Source organism: Saccopteryx leptura, chromosome 5 (assembly GCF_036850995.1).
Source record: "Saccopteryx leptura isolate mSacLep1 chromosome 5, mSacLep1_pri_phased_curated, whole genome shotgun sequence".
NCBI lineage: Eukaryota > Metazoa > Chordata > Mammalia > Chiroptera > Emballonuridae > Saccopteryx > Saccopteryx leptura.
This window is the reverse complement of record NC_089507.1, coordinates 96,081,156-96,101,729: the sequence shown is the minus strand read 5'-3', so window position 1 is coordinate 96,101,729 and position 20,574 is coordinate 96,081,156. Positions and strand designations below refer to the sequence as shown.

Sequence of the window (20,574 nt, the reverse complement as noted above, 5' to 3'; positions counted from 1 at the left end):
ATTAAAATGAAAACCAAGTTATGAGTTTTTGGGAGTAAAATATTTTCCCCCAATAATTGCCTGAGATTTGTGGAGACTATGTGTTCAGAAGCTTCTAACCTAGGTGAGAGACCAGCATCAATAACAGGACACAATAAAAAAATGAACTACAGCCTGACCAGGCAGTAGCATAGTGGATAGAGTGTTAGCCTAAAACACTGAGGACCCAGGTTCAAAACCCAAGGTCGCAGGCTTACGTGTGGGCTCACCCAGCTTGAGTGTGGGGTTGCTGCCTTGAGCCCAACGATCGCGGGCTTGAAGCCCAAGGTTACTGGCTTGAGCAAGGGGTCACTAGCTTGGCTAGAACCCCCCCAGGAAAGGCCCATATGAAGAAGCAATCAATGAACAACTAAGCCGGTGCCACAACTATGAGTTGATGCTTCTCATCTCTCTCCCTTTCTGTCTCTCTTGCTAAAACAACAACCACAACAACAAAAACCCTACTTCTTAGATTCTAACTAGAGTTAGAGACCAGTGAGGTATTACTATTATAAAGCTAAAGCAATCAATTTTAATAGAAATCTAGTGTATAAATGTTAAGTGCAGTAAATTCTGAAAATTCTTAATTTGCTATTGTGATATTTACATTTATAATTTCACAGTTCAGATATTTCCTATCAGCAGCTACCAGGCAAAAGTTGGGACCAGCCAATTTATCCAAATAAAATAATTGCATACATGGAGAAGTTATATAAATCAATTGTACTAAATATGTTATATACTAAAGTATCATAATTTTAATTTAGCAAAATAATCTTAAGCAATACTCAGGACTGTGGGATTTGGAGTTGAGGGATTATAGGATTTTTTTTAGTAACATTTTAAAAATTAAAGATGACAATTTCACATTTGATCTTATTTCACAGACATTTGCATATGTCAATATATCTGTTTGAATTGACTTACCGTACCTGTGGTACATTTTCTTTCTTTCTTTTTTTTTTAATTCATTTTAGAGAGGAGAGGGAGAAACAGAGAGAGAGAAGGGGGGGGAAGAGCTAGAAGCATCAACTCCCATATGTGCCTTGACCAGGCAAGCCCAGGGTTTCTAACTGGCGACCTCAGCATTTCCAGGTCGACACTTTATCCACTGCGCCACCACAGGTCAGGCACCTGTGGTACATTTTCAATAATCAAATTCTAAAAAAATACTGATATTTACCCACTGCTTCTTCTTGGTCTGAGAAATCAGTTGTTTGTGCTGTGTTGCTAGCTTCTTGATTTCTTCCACAAACTCTTCTTTACACTTTTCCTTTACTTGTTTACATTTTCTGTCCATCTCACCCTGCATATTGGCAACTGCTTTACTTACAGCTTGTCTTTTTTCTTCTTCCATTTCAGAACGCAGCTGAAATGAATAACAAGTTAACCCACACTATGTCAGCTCACAATTTACAAAGACCTTACTTAATACATAGTTTCTACTGAAACAATGTACCTCTTCCCTTTATTTCACTAAGAGCTGTGAATCTTTAGGTGAGAAAAGTACTATTGATTGAAATGTAAAAGATGCTTTATAACATTCCTAGGTTTAGTGTACTTCCAGTCTTAACAAGCAGCTACTTGGTTTATGAGAGAGTGAAAGAAGCAAAACCACTACAACAAAGGACTCAGTCACTGTGTCCAGTGGTAAGAGAGCAACATGGGCTTGGGTATAGGGTTTATTACCTTTTCTAGGGCTTCCCTTACAAGTCTTTCAGTTTCTCGCTTGTGATCAGACTTCATTCGGTCTTTAAAGTCATTAAAAATTTTGGTGTATTTGTCGTGGCACATGCTTTGACACACTCCATCACTGGTGGTCTGGGTGCTTCGATGCAGCATTCTTGGTGAAGAGGCACTTAACTTCTTGGTCTGAGTTGACACTGAAACTTTTTCGATTGGCTGAGGCATTGTGGGGATTTCCTGGCTGGAACTGACTGCTTCAGTTTCAGGTTCTGGTTCCTGAAGGGTAAGGAAAGTGCTTCAATGTAAAACAAAATCATTAATTCACTATTTCAAGAATAAGCTCTATCAGGATAAAAGAGAGCTATACATACATAAATAGCCACATAAGAAATTATTAAAAAACAACATGCAATTAAGATGGCAAATTCTATTAGGTATATTTTACCACAATTAAAAAGAAAATTAAGGAGAAGACAAGATGGCGCTGGAGTAGGCGGATGTACCAACTCCCACCTCCCAGAACCAAAGTGGATTACAAACTAATTTTAAGAACTATTATCTGGAAAAACCAACTTTGGACTAAACTAAGGGGACTCTTCAACCAAGGAACACTGAAGAAGTCACACTGAGACTGGTACGAAAAGCGAAAACACGGAGAGGGCTGCCCAGCTCCCTGGAGCGAACAGCAGCCGGGAGAGACTTGCATGGTGGGAAGTGAGTTTAGCATAGAGGGGTTGGGTCCTGAGCCCCAGGAACAAAGCCCTAGCCTGCAGCCCCAGAGCCTAGAAGAGGTGTATGGACAGTATTTAGCTGGAAACAAGACAGGATACTGTTTGTGAGAAAGAGTCTGATTTCTCAGACTCAGGATTCTTCTTAAAGGGACCTCGCAGAACATCTCTCTCACAACCACTCACCCGGGGCTCCGGGGGACGGGGAGAGAGGAGAGGACCAGAGAAGCAGAAAGACAGTAGTGAGTCTTAGGGTCTGAGCTGCAGCACCCGCACCCACACTGCTGAGGGCTCGCAGAAGGGTGGGGGGCGGCGGGATGCGGAAGCGTGGTTCTGTCAGCAAGGGCGGAAACCAGGTGGCCACGACTGGGCCCAGGTGTGAGCTCAGTCTTGCCCGGCTGGGGAGGAGGGGACATGCAAAAGTGGTCAAGCCCAGCTGCTGGCAGCCTGTGGGAGAATGGCGAGAACACTGGAACGGGTGGAGACAGGCCCTTGACCAAGGGCGCAGGAGCACAGCCTTGGCCCGCACGGGAACCGAGGCTTGTGGCCTGACCTGGGAGCTGGCTCCTCCTGCAGGGCTGAAGCCAAAAGCCCAGAACAGGCGGAGACCTGCTACTGAGCATGGGCACGTAGTCCCACCCAGACTGTGGAGCCAAGATTTGCAGCCCACCCACGAGTAGACTCCTCCTGCAAGGGCGAGGCGGAAGCCTGGAAACAGGCGGAGACCCGCAACTGAGCGAAGGTGCTTGCCACTGTCCTCAGGGCCGAGCATAATGCCACCCACGGGGGCTGGGCGAAGGCCAAGGCCACCAAGGCTTATATACCCGAACATGTGATCACAGCCCCCCGTGAAGGAAAGGCAGAAACCACAGCAACAGCCCCAGTGGGAAGGCGCTGGCAACACCCACACCCAAACGCCCTAGGCAGCAACAGCAGAGGGAGTGGCGGGCCTGCAGACAGACCACACCTAGGGAACAGCACTGGCCAAGACCTTCGTTTACACAGAGAAGATGAGAAGGCAGAGAAATGCAACACAAATGAGTCAAGAGAAATCCCCATAAAAGGACCTGCATGAATCAGATATAACCAAATTACCAGATGCAGAGTTTAAAATAACAATCATTAGGGTGCTCAAAGATATTAGAATAGATGGTCATCACGAACACCTAAATAAAGAGATAGCAGATATAAAAACGGACACTGAAATAATAAAAAAGAATCAGTCAGAAATGACAAATACAATATCAGAAATGAAGAACACAATGGAAGGAATTAAAAGCAGGATGGATGAAGCTGAGAATTGAATTAGAGGACACAATAAATAAAAGCACAGAAATAGAGTAGAAAAAAGAAAAGAGACTCAAAAAGTCTGAGGAAACTCTGAGAGAGCTCTGTGACAACATGAAGAGAAATAACATCCGCATCATAGGGGTTCCTGAAGAAGAAGAGAAAGAACAAGGGATAAAGACTTTGTTCAAGCATATCATAGCTGAAAACTTCCCTCAATTAAGGCAGGAAAACATCTCACATGTTCAGGAAGCACAGAGGACTCCATTAAAGAGAAACCCAAAGAAATCAACACCAACACACATCATAATTAAAATACCAAAGCTAAGTAATAAAGAGAAAATATTAAAAGCTGCTAGAGACAAAAACTATCACCTACAAAGGAGCCCCCATAAGGATGACATCCGACTTCTCCACAGAAACACTTGAGGCCAGAAGGGAATGGCAAGAAATATTCAAAGTAATGCAGAACAAGAGCCTACAACCAAGACTACTGTATCCAGCAAGGCTATCGTTTAAAACTGAAGGAGAAATAAAAAGCTTTCCAGAAAAAAAAAAAAAAAAATCAAGGAATTCATTACAACCAAACCAAGGCTGCAAGAAATGCTAAGGGGCCTGTTGTAAACAGATCAAAGGAGAAAAAGATAAGAGCAAAAGAGGAATACAATTTTAAAGAATAAAATGGAAATAAAATATTACATATCAATAATAACCTTAAATCTAAATGGATTAAATGATCCAATCAAAAGACATAGGGTAGCTGTGTGGATAAGAAAACAGGACCCATACAAATGCTGTCTACAAGAGACACACCTTAAAAAAAAAGATGCACAGAGATTGAAGATAAATGGATGAAAAAAAATATTTCATGCAAATTAAAATGAAAAAAAAAAACAAACAGCTGGGGTAGCAATACTTATATCAGACAAAATGGACTTTAAAAAAGACTATAGTAAGAGATAAAGAAGGCCACTACATAATGATAACGGGAGCAATCCAACAGGAAGATATAACCATTATAAATATCTATGCACCTAATATAGGAGCACATAAATATATAAAGCAGACTTTGATGGATTTAAAGGGAGAGATCAACAGCAATACTATAATAGTAGGGAATTTCAATACCCTACTAACATCACTAGATAGATCCTCAAGAAAGAAAATTAACAAAGAAACAGCAGACTTAAAGGACATACTACTAGATCAACTCAATTTAATAGATATCTTCAGAACCTTTCACCCTAAAGCAGCAGAATATACATTCTTTTCAAGTGCTTATGGTACATTCTCTAGAATAGACCACATGTTAGGGCACAAAAGTGGTCTCAACAAATTTAAGAAGATTGAAATCATATCGAGCACTTTCTCTGATCACAATGGCATTAAACTAGAAATCAACCACAAAAGAAAAACTGAAAAATACTCAAACACTTGGAAACTAAATAGCATGTTATTAAATAACGAATGGGTAAACAATGAGACCAAAGAAGAAATTAAAAAATTACTAGAAACAAATGATAATGAACATACATCAACTCAAAATTTATGGGACACAGCAAAAGCAGTCTTGAGAGGGAAGTTCATAGCATTACAGGCATACCTCAAGGAGCTAGAAAAAGCTCAAATAAACAACTTGACCCTACATCTAAAAGAACTAGAAAAACAACAGCAAGTAAAACCCAGAGAAAATAGAATGAAGGAAATAATAAAGATCAGAGCAGAAATAAATGACATAGAGGCTAAAGAAACAATACAGAGGATCAATGAAACCAGGAGCTGGTTCTTTGAAAAGGTAAACAAGACTGATGAACCTTTAAGCAGACTCACCAAGAAAAAAGACAGAGGACTCAAATAAATAAAATTAGAAACGAGAGTGGAGAAATAACTGACACAACAGAAATACAAAATATTGTAAGAAAATACTATGAAGAACTGTACGCCAAAAAACTAGACAACCTAGATCAAATTGACAAATTCCTTGAAACATATAATCTTCCAAAAATTAATCTGGAAGAATCAAAAAACCTAAACAAACCAATTACAACAAATGAGATTGAAACAGTTATCAAAAAGCTCCCAAAAAAGAAAAGTCCTGGGCCTGATGGCTTCACAAGTGAATTCTACCAAATATTCAATGAAGAACTAACTCCTATCCTTCTCAAACTATTTAAAAAAATTCAAGAGGAAGGAAGACTTCCAAGCTCCTTTTATGAGGCGAGCATAATTCTGATTCCAAAACCAGGCAAAGATAACACAAAGAAAGAAAAGTATAGGCCAATATCCCTGATGAATTTAGTTGCTAAAATCCTCAACAAAATATTAGCAAACCGGATCCAGCAATATATGAAAAAAATCATACAGCATGATCAAGTGGGATTTATTCTTGGGAGGCAAGGCTGGTACAATATTCGCAAATCAATCAATGTGATTCATCACATAAATAAAAGGAAGGAGAAAAACCATATGATAATTTCAATAGATGCAGAAAAAGCATTTGATAAAATCCAGCATCTGTTCATGATCAAAACTCTCAACAAAGTGGGAATACAAGGAACATACCTCAACATGATAAAAGCCATCTATGACAAACCCACAGCCAACATTATCCTTAATGGGTAAAAATGAAAAGCAATCCCCTTAAGATCAGGAACAAGGCAGGGGTGCCCCCTTTCAACACTCTTATTCAACATAGTTCTGGAAGTCCTAGCCACAGCAATCAGATAAGAAAAAGAAATAAAAGACATCCAAATTGGAAAAGAAGAAGTAAAACTATCATTATTTGAGGATGATATGATATTGTACATAGAAAACCCTAAGGGTGCAGTAAAAAAACTACTAAACCTGATAAATGAATTCAGCAAGGTGGCAGGATATAAAATTAATACTCAGAAATCAGAGGCATTTTTATACACTAACAATGAACTGTCAGAAAGAGAAATTAAGGAATCCATCCCCTTTACCACTGCAACCAAAAGAATAAAGTAACTAGGAATAAATTTAACCAGGGAGATTAAAGACTTGTACTCGGAAAATTATAAAACATTGATAAAAGAAATCAGGGAAGATACAAACAAGTGGAAGCATATACCATGCTCATGGTTAGGAAGAATAAACAATGTCTATATTACCCAAAGCAATTTATAAATTCAATGCAATACCAATTAAAATACCAATAACTTACTTCAAAGATATAGAACACATATTCCAAAAATTTGTATAGAACCAAAAGAGAACACGAATAACCTCAGCAATCTTGAAAAGGAAGAATAGAGTGGGTGGTATCACACTTCCGGATATCAAGTTATACTATAAGGCCATTGTACTCAAAACAGCCTGGTATTGGCATAAGAACAGGCATTTAATTTTGAGTTTATTATATATAGGGATGTCTTTTTTTCTTTTTAATTTTTTTTTTCCATTTTAGATAGGAGGGGGAGATAGAGAGAGAGAGAGAGAGAAGGAGGAGGAGCAGGAAGCATCAACTCCCATATGTGCCTTGACCAGGGAAGCCACGGTTTTGAACCAGCAACCTCAGTGTTTCCAGGTTCACGCTTTATCCACTGCGCCACCACAGGTCAGGCTATATAGGAACAGGCATTTAGATCAATGGAACAGAACTGAGAACCCAGAAATAAACCCACACCTTTATGGACAACTGATATTTGACAAAGGAGGTAAGAGCATACATTGAAGTAAAGACAGCCTCTTTAACAAATGGTGTTGGGAAAATTGGACAGCTACCTGCAAAAAAATGAAACTAGACCACCAACTTACAGCATTTATAAAAATCAACTCAAAATGGATAAAAGACTTAAATGTAAGCTGTGAAACCATAAGCATCTTAGAAGAAAACATAGGCAGTAAGCTCTCTGACATTTCTCGCAGCAATATATTTGCCGATTTGTCTCCACAGGCAAGTGAAATAAAAGACAGGATAAACAAATGGGACTTTATCAAACTAAAAAGCTTCTGCACAGCTAAAGACAATAAGAACAAAATAAAAAGACAAACTACACAATGGGAGAATATATTTGATACTGCATCTGATAAGGAGTTAATAAATAACCAAAATTTATAAAGAACTTGTAAAACTTAATACCAGGAAGACAAAAAATCCAATCCAAAAATGGGCAAAAGAAATGAATAGACACTTCTCCAAAGAGGACATACAGATGGCCAATAGACATATAAAAAAATGCTCAACATCACTAATCATTAGAGAAATGCAAATTAAAACCACAATGAGATATCACCTCACACCAGTCAGAATGGCACTCATCAACAAAACAACACAGAACAAGTGCTGGCGAGGATGTGGAGAAAAGGGAACCCTCCTGCACTGCTGGTGGGAATGCAGACTGGTGCAGCCACTGTGGAAAACAGTATGGAGATTCCTCAAGAAATTAAAAATCGAACTGCCTTTTGACCCAGCTATCCCACTGTTAGGAATATACTCCAAGAACACTATAGCACTGTTTGAAAAGAAGAAATGCACCCCCATGTTTATGGCAGCATTGTTCACAATAGCAAAGACCTGGAAACAGCCCAAGTGTCTGTCAGAGGACGAGTGGATTAAAAAGCTTTGGTACATATATATACTATGGAATACTACTCAGCCATAAGAAATGATGACATCGGATCATTTACAACAACATGGATGAACCTTGATAACATTATACTGAGCAAAATAAGTAAATCAGAAAAAACTAATAAGTATATGATTCCATACATAGGTGGGACATAAAAATAAGACTCAGAGACATGGACAAGAGTGTGGGGGTTACGGGGTGGGGGAAGGAGAGGGAGGGGGATGGGGGAGGGAGGGGCACAAAGTAAACCAGTTAGAAGGTGACAGAAGACAATTGGACTTTGGGTGATGGGAATGCAGCATAAGCAAATGGCAAAATAACCTAGAGCTGTTTTCTCTGAACATATGTACCCTGATTTGTCAGTCACCCCATTAAAATTAATAAAAAAAAAACAAAATTAAAAATTGAAAAAAATACAACCATACAATTGAGTTCAGTAATTCTAAACCATAACCTCATCTATAATTTCATTACATATTAATATAATTTCTTTTTTTTTTTTTTTTTTGCTTCTAAGACTAAACAAAAAATTTTATGATAGAAAATCATTATCAATTTATAGGCACTTTTTTTGGATTTGATTCATTAACTCATTTCCTAAAATCCTAAACCATTTTTCATTGAATTTATGTTTGGACTTTCCAGATTTACGCCTGGTTTTATAACTTTTACAAAAGGCTGAGCTTACCATAGTTTTCTTCAGTTTTAAACTGTTGGCCTAACTGATGTGCTAGATAAATACTTTATGTTTAATAATGCTATGAGAACATACCAAAGGTCTAGGAAACTCTGCAAAGTGCACTCCCACTTCGTTAGTGGCTGCCTAACCGAGGCAGAGACATGACAAGTGTGCACTACTCCAGTGATAACATTTAATGACAGAAAGGTCAGAGGACTGGGTTCACACTTGTTTGGTATTATCTGACTGACGACAATGCATTTCACAAGTGCACATCATGAGCAACTGTCTTGACCATAACTTTGAAAACATTTCCGCCTGACCTGTGGTGGCGCAGTGGATAAAGTGTCGACCTGGAAATGCTGAGGTCGCCGGTTCAAAACCCTGGGCTTGCCTGGTCAAGGCACATATGGGAGTTGATGCTTCCAGCTCCTCCCCCCCTTCTCTCTCTCTCTCTCTCTCTGTCTCTCCCTCTCCTCTCTAAAATGAATAAATAAAAAATAAATAAAAAAAAAAAAAAAAAGAAAACATTTCCTATGTCAAGCCACCTAGAAAATGTAAGATGCACAACTTACTTCCTTTTTGGGTTCCACACTTTGATTACGTCGCCCTTTCTTTGCTCTTGGTTCTTGAGTGACCTTTAGCTGTGGGTGCCATAAAAGTAACAGCATATTACTACAGATAATAGGAAACACTTCTCTGCTGAAAATATAGTCGTCCCTAACCATATTACAGTTCACTTTTCGCAGTATCACTAATTTTTAAATTGTATGTATCTAATTTTGTATCATGAATTTTTCATTATATGGCGGAATTTTGCAGTATATAGGTATTTTTATATATTATTTTAATTATTTTTGTGGTAAAATAAGCAAAATAAGTGTGGGAAAGGTTAATAGTGTGGGGAAAGGTTTATGAAAGTGTGGAGAAGATTTATAAAGCCTTAAAAATAAATAAATAATAAATATAAGGTTGCTACATCATGGATTTTCTGGAACCTAACCCCCGCAATAGATGAGGGACCACTGTACTAACCATGGACCCACAGGTATGAAGTTACTTGCTCTGTTTCTGAAGTTACCACTTTCTCATTAGTACTCTGATGTGCATGGCTTGAAAGAACAAATGGGCTTTTGGAAGAGGAGCAGCACATTTATTGTATCCCCATGTATAAGACACACCTTAATTTTGGGGCCCAAAATCTGAAAATAGAAATGTATTACATAAAGCTATGGAACTCAAGTTTTATTCATCTACAACAATGAGTACAAAAATAAGTGCAAAATGCAAGCAGAAAAACTATAACCACTGTATAAGACACACCCAGTTTTTAGACCCCAAATTTTTCGAAAAAGGGTACATCTGTTACATGGGTAAATATGGTACTCTCTTCAAACTGGCAGGGTCAGATCAGGGTTGTGGGTAGCTTAGCTACTTGAATTGAGTTCAGTTTCTTTTGCAGAGCACTTTACAAATGTTTACATGAAAAGAAGGAATAATGTTAGAATCTGCTCTTTATAGTGAGGAGTGTGCACTAACAATGTTCACATTTAAAATAACTGATGGGTAGTTTCTATCTATGGGGACACCACTCACCTGCTCATTGCTGGTAGAGGAGATACTGGATTCTGCCTCCTCCTCCCCACGGTCCTCATTCTTAGACTTCCAAAATCTTCCCTCACGAAGGAAACGCTGATGCAGTTCCAGCTCATCACAAGCCTTTTTCCAACCCATACTGCGCTTAACATGCAGCCGATGGACATTGACTGTGATATCCTGTATGTTTTCAGAAGGAATCCAAGCCCTAGCAACATTTAAAGGTATTGTTAGAAATCTCCAAATTGGTGGTGGACTCTACCCACTGTAAAGTATGATTTGTGGAATTCCAATTTACTGAGGCTCTTAGTGATGGCTTGAAAAAAAAGAAACTCTTACCAAGTAGAAAACAGGTGAGGTAACTTCTGTTGTTTTTAGTCATTAAAGCAAAGTTCTCAGAATTGAAGTGATTCAAATATCTCAGAACTGTTCACTGTTTACTTTCTTTTTTTATTTTTTTATTTTATAGGAGATATTTATTTGAGAGCAGGAGAGAAATAAGAACATCTGTTCCTGTATGTGCCCTGACCAGGGACTGAACTGGCAACCTCTGTCCTTCAGGACGATGCTCCAACCAACCGAGCTATCTGGCCAGGGCTATCCACTGTTTTCTTTAACCAGCTTAAGCTTATCATGGCTTATACAACCATTCTGTATGAGTCCTTTCCAAAATGTTATCTCTTGTTGATCTAAATTCTATAAATTACTCAAAATGTAGTTATTCAGAGATTAGAACGACAAGAATTGGCCCAGGCCAGCTGGCTCAGTGGTAGAGCGTTGGCCTAGTGTATGGATATCCCAGGTTTGAGTCTCAGGGCACACAGGAGAAGCGATCATCTGCTCCTCCACCCCTATCCTTTTCCCTTCTCTTTCTTTCTCTTCCCCTCCACAGCCATGGCATGGTTGGAGCAAGTTGGCCCTGGGCACTTAAACGATGGCTCCATGGCCTCATCTCAGGCACTAAAATAGCTTAGCTGGCAAGCAACAGAGCAACGGTCCCAGATGGGAAGAGCACCCCCCACAGGGTGCACCCCCCCTGTTGGGCACATGTGGGAGTCTGTCTTTCTGCATCCCTGCTTCTCACTTAAAAAAAAAATTAGAAAAAAGAACTACAAGAATCATTTAAAAATGCCCAGAAATTTTCATGAGACACATACACTTAATGAGGGCTTCAAAAAACTATTAGTGAGTTATATTTATATCACATCCTATTCATTAGATGAACCATGCTTAATGAATAAAGAAGTGTTTATATCATTCAGCAACCAAATATATAGCTATGAACACGACTTCAAGAGTCACTGAATTAAATGTAATCTTGGTCTAAACAGAATGAAAAACTATACTTGGTTTTATTGGGGAAAATGCCAAAAATTCAAGAAAACTTTCCTGGGTATTAATCATTAGACTGGACAAATTAGTACTCATTTAGAATGCTGCTTACTGTGTACCAATGAAGGCACCACAAAGCATACAACAGTGAAGGAGACGATCTGATCTTGACTGTTAAGTGAGGGTTAAGATAAGCTATTATTTAGTGGCTGGAGCTCAGTGAGGGAAGTCACTGTGCCTAATTCTATACATACAGTTCTACATACCTTGCCTCTGCCTTTAAGGACCTTATACTTTGTCAGAAAGAACTGGAAATGATAAGAATGCAATGCAGCAAGTAGTCAAGGTGATGCTAGGGTGCTCTGGAGAGGAAATGAGTTTCATTTGGTTGTGAGTAGTCTGATCTTGAAAGATACATAAGATTTAAATAGGAGACTGGTAGAGGAGAGAAATCTGGGACAGGGGAATGTCACAAATGAGACAGGAAACTATAATGGTTTGTGAGAAGCAGTTAGGAAGACATTTTCTAGAGCATAGGATATAAGCTAGGATACAGCACTATGAACATAGAAAGATTTATTCTTTTCAGTATTCTGTTTACAATGTATAAGATATCACAGTTGTCATTCCTGGCCTATCATTATTGAGTTTTAGATATAATAAACCTGCGATTGTTATACTAGGCCTGCAATTGTTCTAAAGTAATCTTAGAATCGTGGCGCACAGGCCTGAACCAGAATAATAGCTTCTACAAGCAAGTCAGAAGTCAAGCTACTTGCTTTACAATTTAAAAGCACTTTTTACATAATAATTCATATTATTATACGTTGATAACTAAAAATTAAGTTTAAACTGCTATGTAAATATTTAACTTTCACATTAACAATGTCTTTTCTGACATAAGTGCTTTATTAGAAATCAAAAATACACTTTGAAAACTCTAAACTCTAATGTAAAAAGTGCATAGGAGCCTGACCAAGCGGTGGTGGGGCAGTGGACAGTGTGTCGAATTGGGATGCAGAGGACCCAGGTTTGAAACCTCAAGGTCACAGGCTTGAGCGCAGTCTCACCAGCTTGAGTGTGGGATCATACACATGACCCCATGGTTGCTGGCTTGAATCCAAAGGTCACTGGCTTGAAGCCCAAGGTCACTGACTTGAGCAAGGGGTGACTCGTACTGCTGTAGCCTACTGGTCAAGGCACATGAGAAAGCAATTAATGAACAACTAAGGTGCTGCAACAAAGAACTGATGCTTCTCATCTCTCTCCCTTTCTGTCTGTCCCTATCTGTTCCTCTCTATCGCTTACAAAAAAAAAAAAAAGTGTCGGAAATTTTGCTTGTGGAAGAGTTCCTAGCCACTAGATCTTGATTGAATATTGTATATATTTACTTTGTCAACAAATATTTATTGAGCACCTATTATATACCAATCAATAAAAATATCTTACTTCAGTTTTTAAAAGCAGTGGGTTTTAAGTCAGTTCTGTTATGAACAGTGCTGACTACCTGAAACAAACCCCTGAACTATGAGAGTATTTTCCCCTTAACTTAAATTATCTATTTATCCCATGGATATAATAAAATTGATTCATATCTATTTTAATATAGATGGGACTTAACTCTTAAAGGAGTTCATAATACATTCCTATCCTCTTTTAATCAACTCCATTACTGTAATCAGATTTTAGTTTTAAAGGATATCAGTGGGTATGCAATCTGGTCTATAGAAAAATTAAAGCGAAAATGGCAAACACTCCATAATTTAAAGTGTTCAATAAAGGTATAATCTAATTTGACTTTATCTATACACTGAATGCTGAGTATATGCAGAATAAAATGGCTCAAGGATCTGATGGCAAATGAAATTAAAAACATTATTATTTTCTTGTAGTTTCCTGAGTTCCTCCTGCCAGCTCATCCTGGCTATGCCCCCCCACCCTCCAGCTACACGCAGGAGAAAGATTTCACCTTGCTGACACAAAGACTTCATTGGCTACTTTTTTTATTCTGGCAGGCAAAACCTTGCAAATACTACAAAACCCCCATTTGAACTCAGAGGGATCCTAGTTGCCTTTCTCCCTAAAACATTACAACTTGCTCAGAGTGAAGGGATGAAGTAGCATGTTCTGAATGTACAGAAGGGACTAGTCCGAAATCATATATTTGTTAAAACATATTTTTCTACCTATATGTAAAGATATGAACTGGCAGAAGAATATTTATTGGTGCTGACTCCTATGTAACAGTGTGAATGTATTTAATACTACTGAACTGGTTACAAGAGTTTAAAAATAAAAAGCTTAATGAAAACTTAAAACTTGTAGCTATGGGGCACTTACTAGGGTAGAACATGTTGCTCAGGTTATTAAAACTCATGAGTATATATATATTTGTATTTTTTCTGAAGCTGGAAACGGGGAGAGACAGTCAGACAGACTCCCACACGTGCCCGACCGGGATCCACCCGGCACGCCCACCAGGGGGCGACACGCTCTGCCACCAGGGGGTGATGCTCTGCCCCTCCGTGGTGTCGCTCTGTTGCGACCAGAGCCACTCTAGCGCCTGGGGCAGAGGCCAAGGAGCCATCCCTAGCGCCCGGGCCATCTTTGCTCCAATGGAGCCTCGCTGCGGGAGGGGAAGAGAGAGACCAAGAGGAAGGAGAGGGGGAGGGGTGGAGAAGCAGATGGGCGCTTCTCCTGTGTGCCCTGGCCGGGAATCGAACCCGAGACTTCTGCACGCCAGGCCGACGCTCTACCACTGAGCCAACCGGCCAGGGCGAGTAAAATTTTTAAAGTTATACTCATGATATATTTAATAAATTAAGTTCTAACATGATAGAGTAAAATTAGTAATAGGTATTCCCTCATCAGTCCTTCACTTCAAATATCTTATTGGTCACACTGTAACAAGGAAAGTAAAAAGACTAGACTGATTGTAAAATTGTAGATTTTTTATTTTCTAAAATAAAAGCCTTCGGGTCCCATCTGTCCAGCATTTTTTAGATAAAATCTAACAGAAAATAAGAAGTTTTAGGGAAAAAAACCCTCTTTGGAAATTTAATTGTTTTTATTCTCTTCAGATTGCAAACTTACTCTAAGGAGCCGTATAGATTAGCTCAAATAGTCTTTAAAATATTTTCTGAATAATTAATGACATAAAAACAAATTAACAATAAAATATCACTCATAGCTGAAGATATACTGTTCACAAAATTAGGGGATATTTCAAAATGAATATGAAAAAAAGCATTTGATTATTTTCTATTAAACAAGAACATCAGAAAAGCAAACAAGTCAAAGAAAGCTGTTCAATTATGCAAATGCGATGCAAAACCAACTTTTATTTCATTGGTGAAAATGCACTAGACAAAAGGCTGGAAGTACTGGAGTATCTGCACGTTCCTTGATCCCCTAATTTTTGTGAGCAGCATAAAGCTGTTTGGAAATTGATGAAAGAGAAAAAAAATTACAGGTAAATTCTGTCAGTTAGTCTAACCTAGAAGTACATAACCAGATTCTTGTTTTTCTAAGTTAACTGTTTTATTTGACAAAATTTAAAAAAAGTGAATCTAACTTTTCCTCTGTAGTTTGCATAGTTGTATTATAATGCTAAACTTTACTATTTGCTACATACCAGGCACTATGCTTAGGTTTTTATATATAAAAATTTCTTTAAACCTTACAAAACTCTAAGTTACTATTGAAGCCTCTATTTTACAAGTGAGGAAACAAGGCTCAAAGAGACTAATCTGTCTAAGACTAGAGTAGAAAATGATGGCACAAGGACACAAATCTAACCACTCAATCTTCCCTGGTATCAATTTAGAGATTTATACAAGTTAGTGTTTCTACAGAGACACTGCCCTCAACTCACTTGTAAAGTGTGCACTGCTTCCCTGCCCTTTTTGATGGGAAACTGAAACAAAATGAATAAAACGTGAGCATGTAACATTAAAAATTACCACTTAATAATTATACAATTAAAACATTCATTTTGTATTAAATTACAGCATCACTATTTAACTAATGTTTCTTGCCATGAAAAACCGTGTCAGCTAAGTGTGCATCTATCTATGAAAAAGAAAAAAAATGACTAGTACTTTTTCTTTGGAAATTTATATGATTCACAGGTTTCTTAGAACTAAACTTCTATTTCAATTAAATGAAGACTAGGTAAAAATTCACTATGAAGAGAAATCAAGTCCCTTGTTCTATACCTTCTCTTATAGTAATAACAACTATACAAGATACTTATCTTCCAGGTATGACAGGAGACAATCACTTCATGGATTGTAAATTTAAATCCCTGATCATGTGGCTGACTTTTGGCATTTTACCTTTAATATCTGTATTAAATGAAGCCTCCTAAATTTCATGTGAATTGTTTTTCCTGGTATGGCTTGATTAGTTTCATTAATCTCTGAGTCCTATGATAGTTCATAACACTTAAATTTACTTTTACAGTCAATACTTTAATGACACATTATTTAGAATAATATTTTAGATTTTCTAATTTTCAATGTGCAATAAAATTTAAGGCTTTAATAGAGGAGGTAGCTATAATTTTACTGTATAATTTAGCATTTTTGTGTGAAATACTTAATTAACTATGCCAAAAATAATTTTAATATAATAAACAGTTTTTGCCCAGTGGGTAGCTCAGCTAGTTAGAGTATCATTCTGATATACCAAGGTTTCAGGTTTGATCTCCAATCAGGGCACATGTAAGAACCGATCAGTGAGTGAACAGATAGGTGGAACAAATAAATGCTTTTCTTTTGCTCTCTCTCCCTTCCTCTCTCTCTAAGACCAATAAAATTAAAAAAAATAATACAATGAAACAAAGTTTTTACCCTTGAGATACATATATTCTTAAAATGTCAATTTTGAAGCTTTTATGTATACATGTTCCTAGAAGAGAAACTTTAAAATCTAGATTGGAAACAATGTCTGGTAGTTCTATGCATACAATTTTTTTTTAATTATAATTTTCTTTTAGATTTTATTTATTCATTTTTAGAGGGTGGGAGGGAGGGAGAAAGAGAAAGAGAGAGAGGGAAGGGGAAATGAGCAGGAAGCATCAACTTCCATATGTGCCTTGACCAGGCAAGCCCAGGGTTTCAAACCCACGACCTCAGCATTCTAAGTTGACACTTTACCCACTGCGCCACCACAGGTCAGGTTATGCATGTAATTCATATGCACACAAAGTATTCATATACATTCTTTTTATTTTTATTTTTTTTTTTGAAGCTGGAAACGGGAGAGACAGTCAGACTCCCGCATGCGCCCAACCGGGATCCACCCGGCACACCCACCAGGGGGCGAAGCTCTGCCCACCAGGGGGCGATGCTCTGCCCCTCTGGGGCGTTGCTCTGTTGCTACCAGAGCCACTCTAGCGCCTGGGGCAGAGGCCAAGGAGCCATCCCCAGCGCCCGGGGCCATCTTTGCTCCAATGGAGCCTTGCTGCAGGAGGGGAAGAGAGAGACAGAGAGGAAGGAGAGGGGGAGGGGTGGAGAAGCAGATGGGCGCTTCTCCTGTATGCCCTGGCTGGGAATCTAGCCCGGGACTCCTGCACGCCGGGCTGACGCTCTACCACTGAGCCAACCGGCCAGGGCCTTCATATACATTCTTAAATCTCAAGAATGACACTCTCTTCTACTCCAAAGTTGATTATTTTTGTATGGCTTTTTTAAAAAATTAAGTTTTAGAGAGAGAAGAAGGGAGGAGAAAGGGGAAGGGGGAAGAAGAGGAAAAGGGGGAAGAAGAGGAAAAGGGGGAAGAAGGGGAAAAGGGGGGAAAAGGGGTAAGAGAAAGGGGAGGGAGAGGGAAAGGGAGGGGGGAGGGGAGGGGAAGGGGAGGGGAGGGGAAGGGGAGGGGAAGGGGAGGGGAAGAGGGAAGGGAAGGGGGAGGGGGAGAGGGAGGGGGAGGGAGAGAGAAAGAGATTTGTTGTTCCACTTATTTATGCATTTATTGTTTGATTCCTGTATGTGCCCTGACTGGTGATTGAACCTGCAACCTTGGCATGTTGTGATAACTCTCTAGCCCACTCCACTGAGCCAACTGGGCCAGGGCCTTGTCTATGTCTCTTTAACAGAGCCTTGAAAAGATGGTTGAAACAACCATAATGTCATTACAATACTATGAAATGGACACACCCTCAAGATTGGTCTCCCTCCACTGTCATTAGGAATTCAGTCTGAACATTAGCATGCATCTAAGAGTTCAACAGTGTTAGTTACTGAAATTGTCTTGCTTAGTAAACAATATCTGAAATATACCTAGAAACATAACTTATACAAATCATTGGTAGTTGACTAGTCAAGTTATGTGATGATTTATTTCTTTAATTTAAAAAAAACTTCATTCTGTTTCTAATGAGGCCACTGGAACACTGACAACAGCCGGACTTGGTCTCAGAACTCCTTAGAATAGCGGTTCTCAACCTGTGGGTCGCGACCCCAGCGGGGTCGCCTAAAGCCATCGGAAAATACATTATGCATATCAGGTATTTATATTCTGAATCATAACTGTAGCAAAATTCCAGTTATGAAGTAGCCACCAAAATTATTTTTTGGTTTGGGGTCACCGCAACATGAGGAACTGTATTGCGGGGTCACGGCATTAGAAAGGTTGACAACCACTGCCTTAGAAGCTCATCTATGACTGCTGAACATGGTATTGTGATTACCTTTGATGGTGGTGACCAAAGAAGCGGACGTCAACCTGATTGTCCTCTTTCTGCATGACTTTGGCTGGCCAGAATCCAAAACCTTTCATTTTAGCCCAAACCAGTTCATGATTAGGTATCTGGAAAATAAAATGTTTTACCTTGTCATATTATTTTTAAAGTATTAGATACAAATAATCATTAATATTGAACTATTTAGTCAAGTATAATTCATTATGTTGAAAACATTTCTTTTTGCTCCTAACTAAACACAAAAAACTTTTTTTCCTCTGGGATTGACTGATGTTGCCTCCAAGAAAAACCTCAAAAATTAAAGTATGCATTGGAGTAGGAAATGGACCATCATTTCTGAAGAGATAGGAAAACTTCTCACTTAATAGCACTATGTAATGAGGCAGTGGGGCAAACAGAGGCCCTCACTGTGTTTCATGAGCCTGTTAGAAATGGGAGAATTTTAGGCCGATTCAAACCTACCTAATCAGAGATCCAAAATTTCTTAAATTGAATACTTTGAGTAGTACGAATGTTCATGTACATCCTTGTGCCTCCTGACCATCCAGAGTAACTGGAACTAATTTCATTTTTTCAAAAAACAAAAAACAAAACTCACTCCTGGGGATCAGCGAGCATGAAAAAAACTCACTACTCAAAGGGTTAATAAAACTGTCAAAGAACTGAAAAGCACAGTGACTTCTTGAAGACTGGTGACCTTTAATACCCGTACCTTTGGGGTCCCCAAAACACTCATAGACTTCTTGTCAGTTCCCTTCCTCAAATCATGTCATTTTAGGGGAAATTACACAGCTATAAACACATACAAATCCTTAGACTTCTTATGAAAGAATGAAAGGAAAACCAAAATCTATTATGGGACTCAATGTTTATTCCTAAATTCCTCATTTTAAAGTCTGAAATGAATATCCCAAGTTGTTTTTCCCATGTCTCAGTTTTTATACTCATTAAAACCATACATAACATTATATAAAAAAGCATATTTAGGAAAGATTATAACCTTTGAGCAAACTAAATAAACTTCCTTAGAGCATCATAAATTTAAGAGGTAAAAAACAAAAACCACAAATGTCACATACACAAGGATAGCAGAACCAATTGTCAGGACGAGCATTTGACAAATAGAAGCAGTTCTTGCAAAGCTGCAGCTCATCCAGCTGAAAAAAAAAAAGCAACTATTTTAGCCTATGTAAAATACACATGTGCATTACACTACATAAAACAGATCCATGCAAATTAACATTCTCATTCATATACACAAATAGCCTTAAATTTTGTTCCTAAGCTTAAATTTTAAGATTTCAATAATACTGGAAAAACGTGCTGCTTTCCTTTAAAATTACCCCCTTGGTCCTGGACTGCACTCAAAATAGAAGACAAATTCCTTACAAGGCCTGGCATGTTTGACCTCTGCTTTCCAGCTTCACCGGTGCCTTTGACTATTTAGCACTTGGATTAATGCAATTTCCTCAGAAAGGTCGTCTTCATCTTTACATAAAATATCCACTACCAATAACAGCCATCCTTACTTTGCCATATTCTCCATTTTAGTCCTTGTTTTTATTTAATTTAATTTTTTTTTTACAGAGACAGAGAGTCAGAGAGAGGGATAGACAGGGACAAATAGGAACAGAGAGAGATGAGAAGCATCTATCATTCATTTTTCGTTGCGACACCTTAGTTGTTCATTGATTGCTTTCTCATATGTGCCTTGATGGGGGGCGGGGGAGGGGCGGGGGGGCAGGCTTCAGCAGACTGAGTGATCCCTTGCTCAAGCTAGCGACCTTGGGTCCAAGCTGGTGAGCTTTGCTCAAACCAGATGAGCCCGTGCTCAAGCTGGCGACCTCAGGGTCTCAAACCTGGGTCCTCCGCATCCTAGTCCAACGCTCTATCCACTGCGCCACCGCCTGGTCAGGCAGTCCTTGTTTTCTTTCATAACATTCTTTTACAACT

The 20,574-nt window shown here is 38.7% G+C and overlaps 1 protein-coding gene across 9 annotated transcripts in view; it reads right to left on the bottom strand.

Annotated features, from left to right (window-relative positions):
• Nucleotides 1–20,574, bottom strand: part of ZMYND11 (zinc finger MYND-type containing 11) — a 170,897-nt gene that overhangs the window by 19,927 nt on the left and 130,396 nt on the right. For all 9 annotated transcript variants that reach the window (XM_066384347.1, XM_066384352.1, XM_066384346.1 and 6 more), the window contains 6 exons: nucleotides 19,701–19,778; nucleotides 18,610–18,728; nucleotides 10,587–10,794; nucleotides 9,566–9,634; nucleotides 1,708–1,980; nucleotides 1,202–1,387 (listed from right to left, as the gene is read on the bottom strand). In XM_066384347.1, coding sequence (XP_066240444.1) covers nucleotides 1,202–1,387; nucleotides 1,708–1,980; nucleotides 9,566–9,634; nucleotides 10,587–10,794; nucleotides 18,610–18,728; nucleotides 19,701–19,778 — 933 coding nt within the window. The remainder of the gene's footprint in view (nucleotides 1–1,201; nucleotides 1,388–1,707; nucleotides 1,981–9,565; nucleotides 9,635–10,586; nucleotides 10,795–18,609; nucleotides 18,729–19,700; nucleotides 19,779–20,574) is intronic.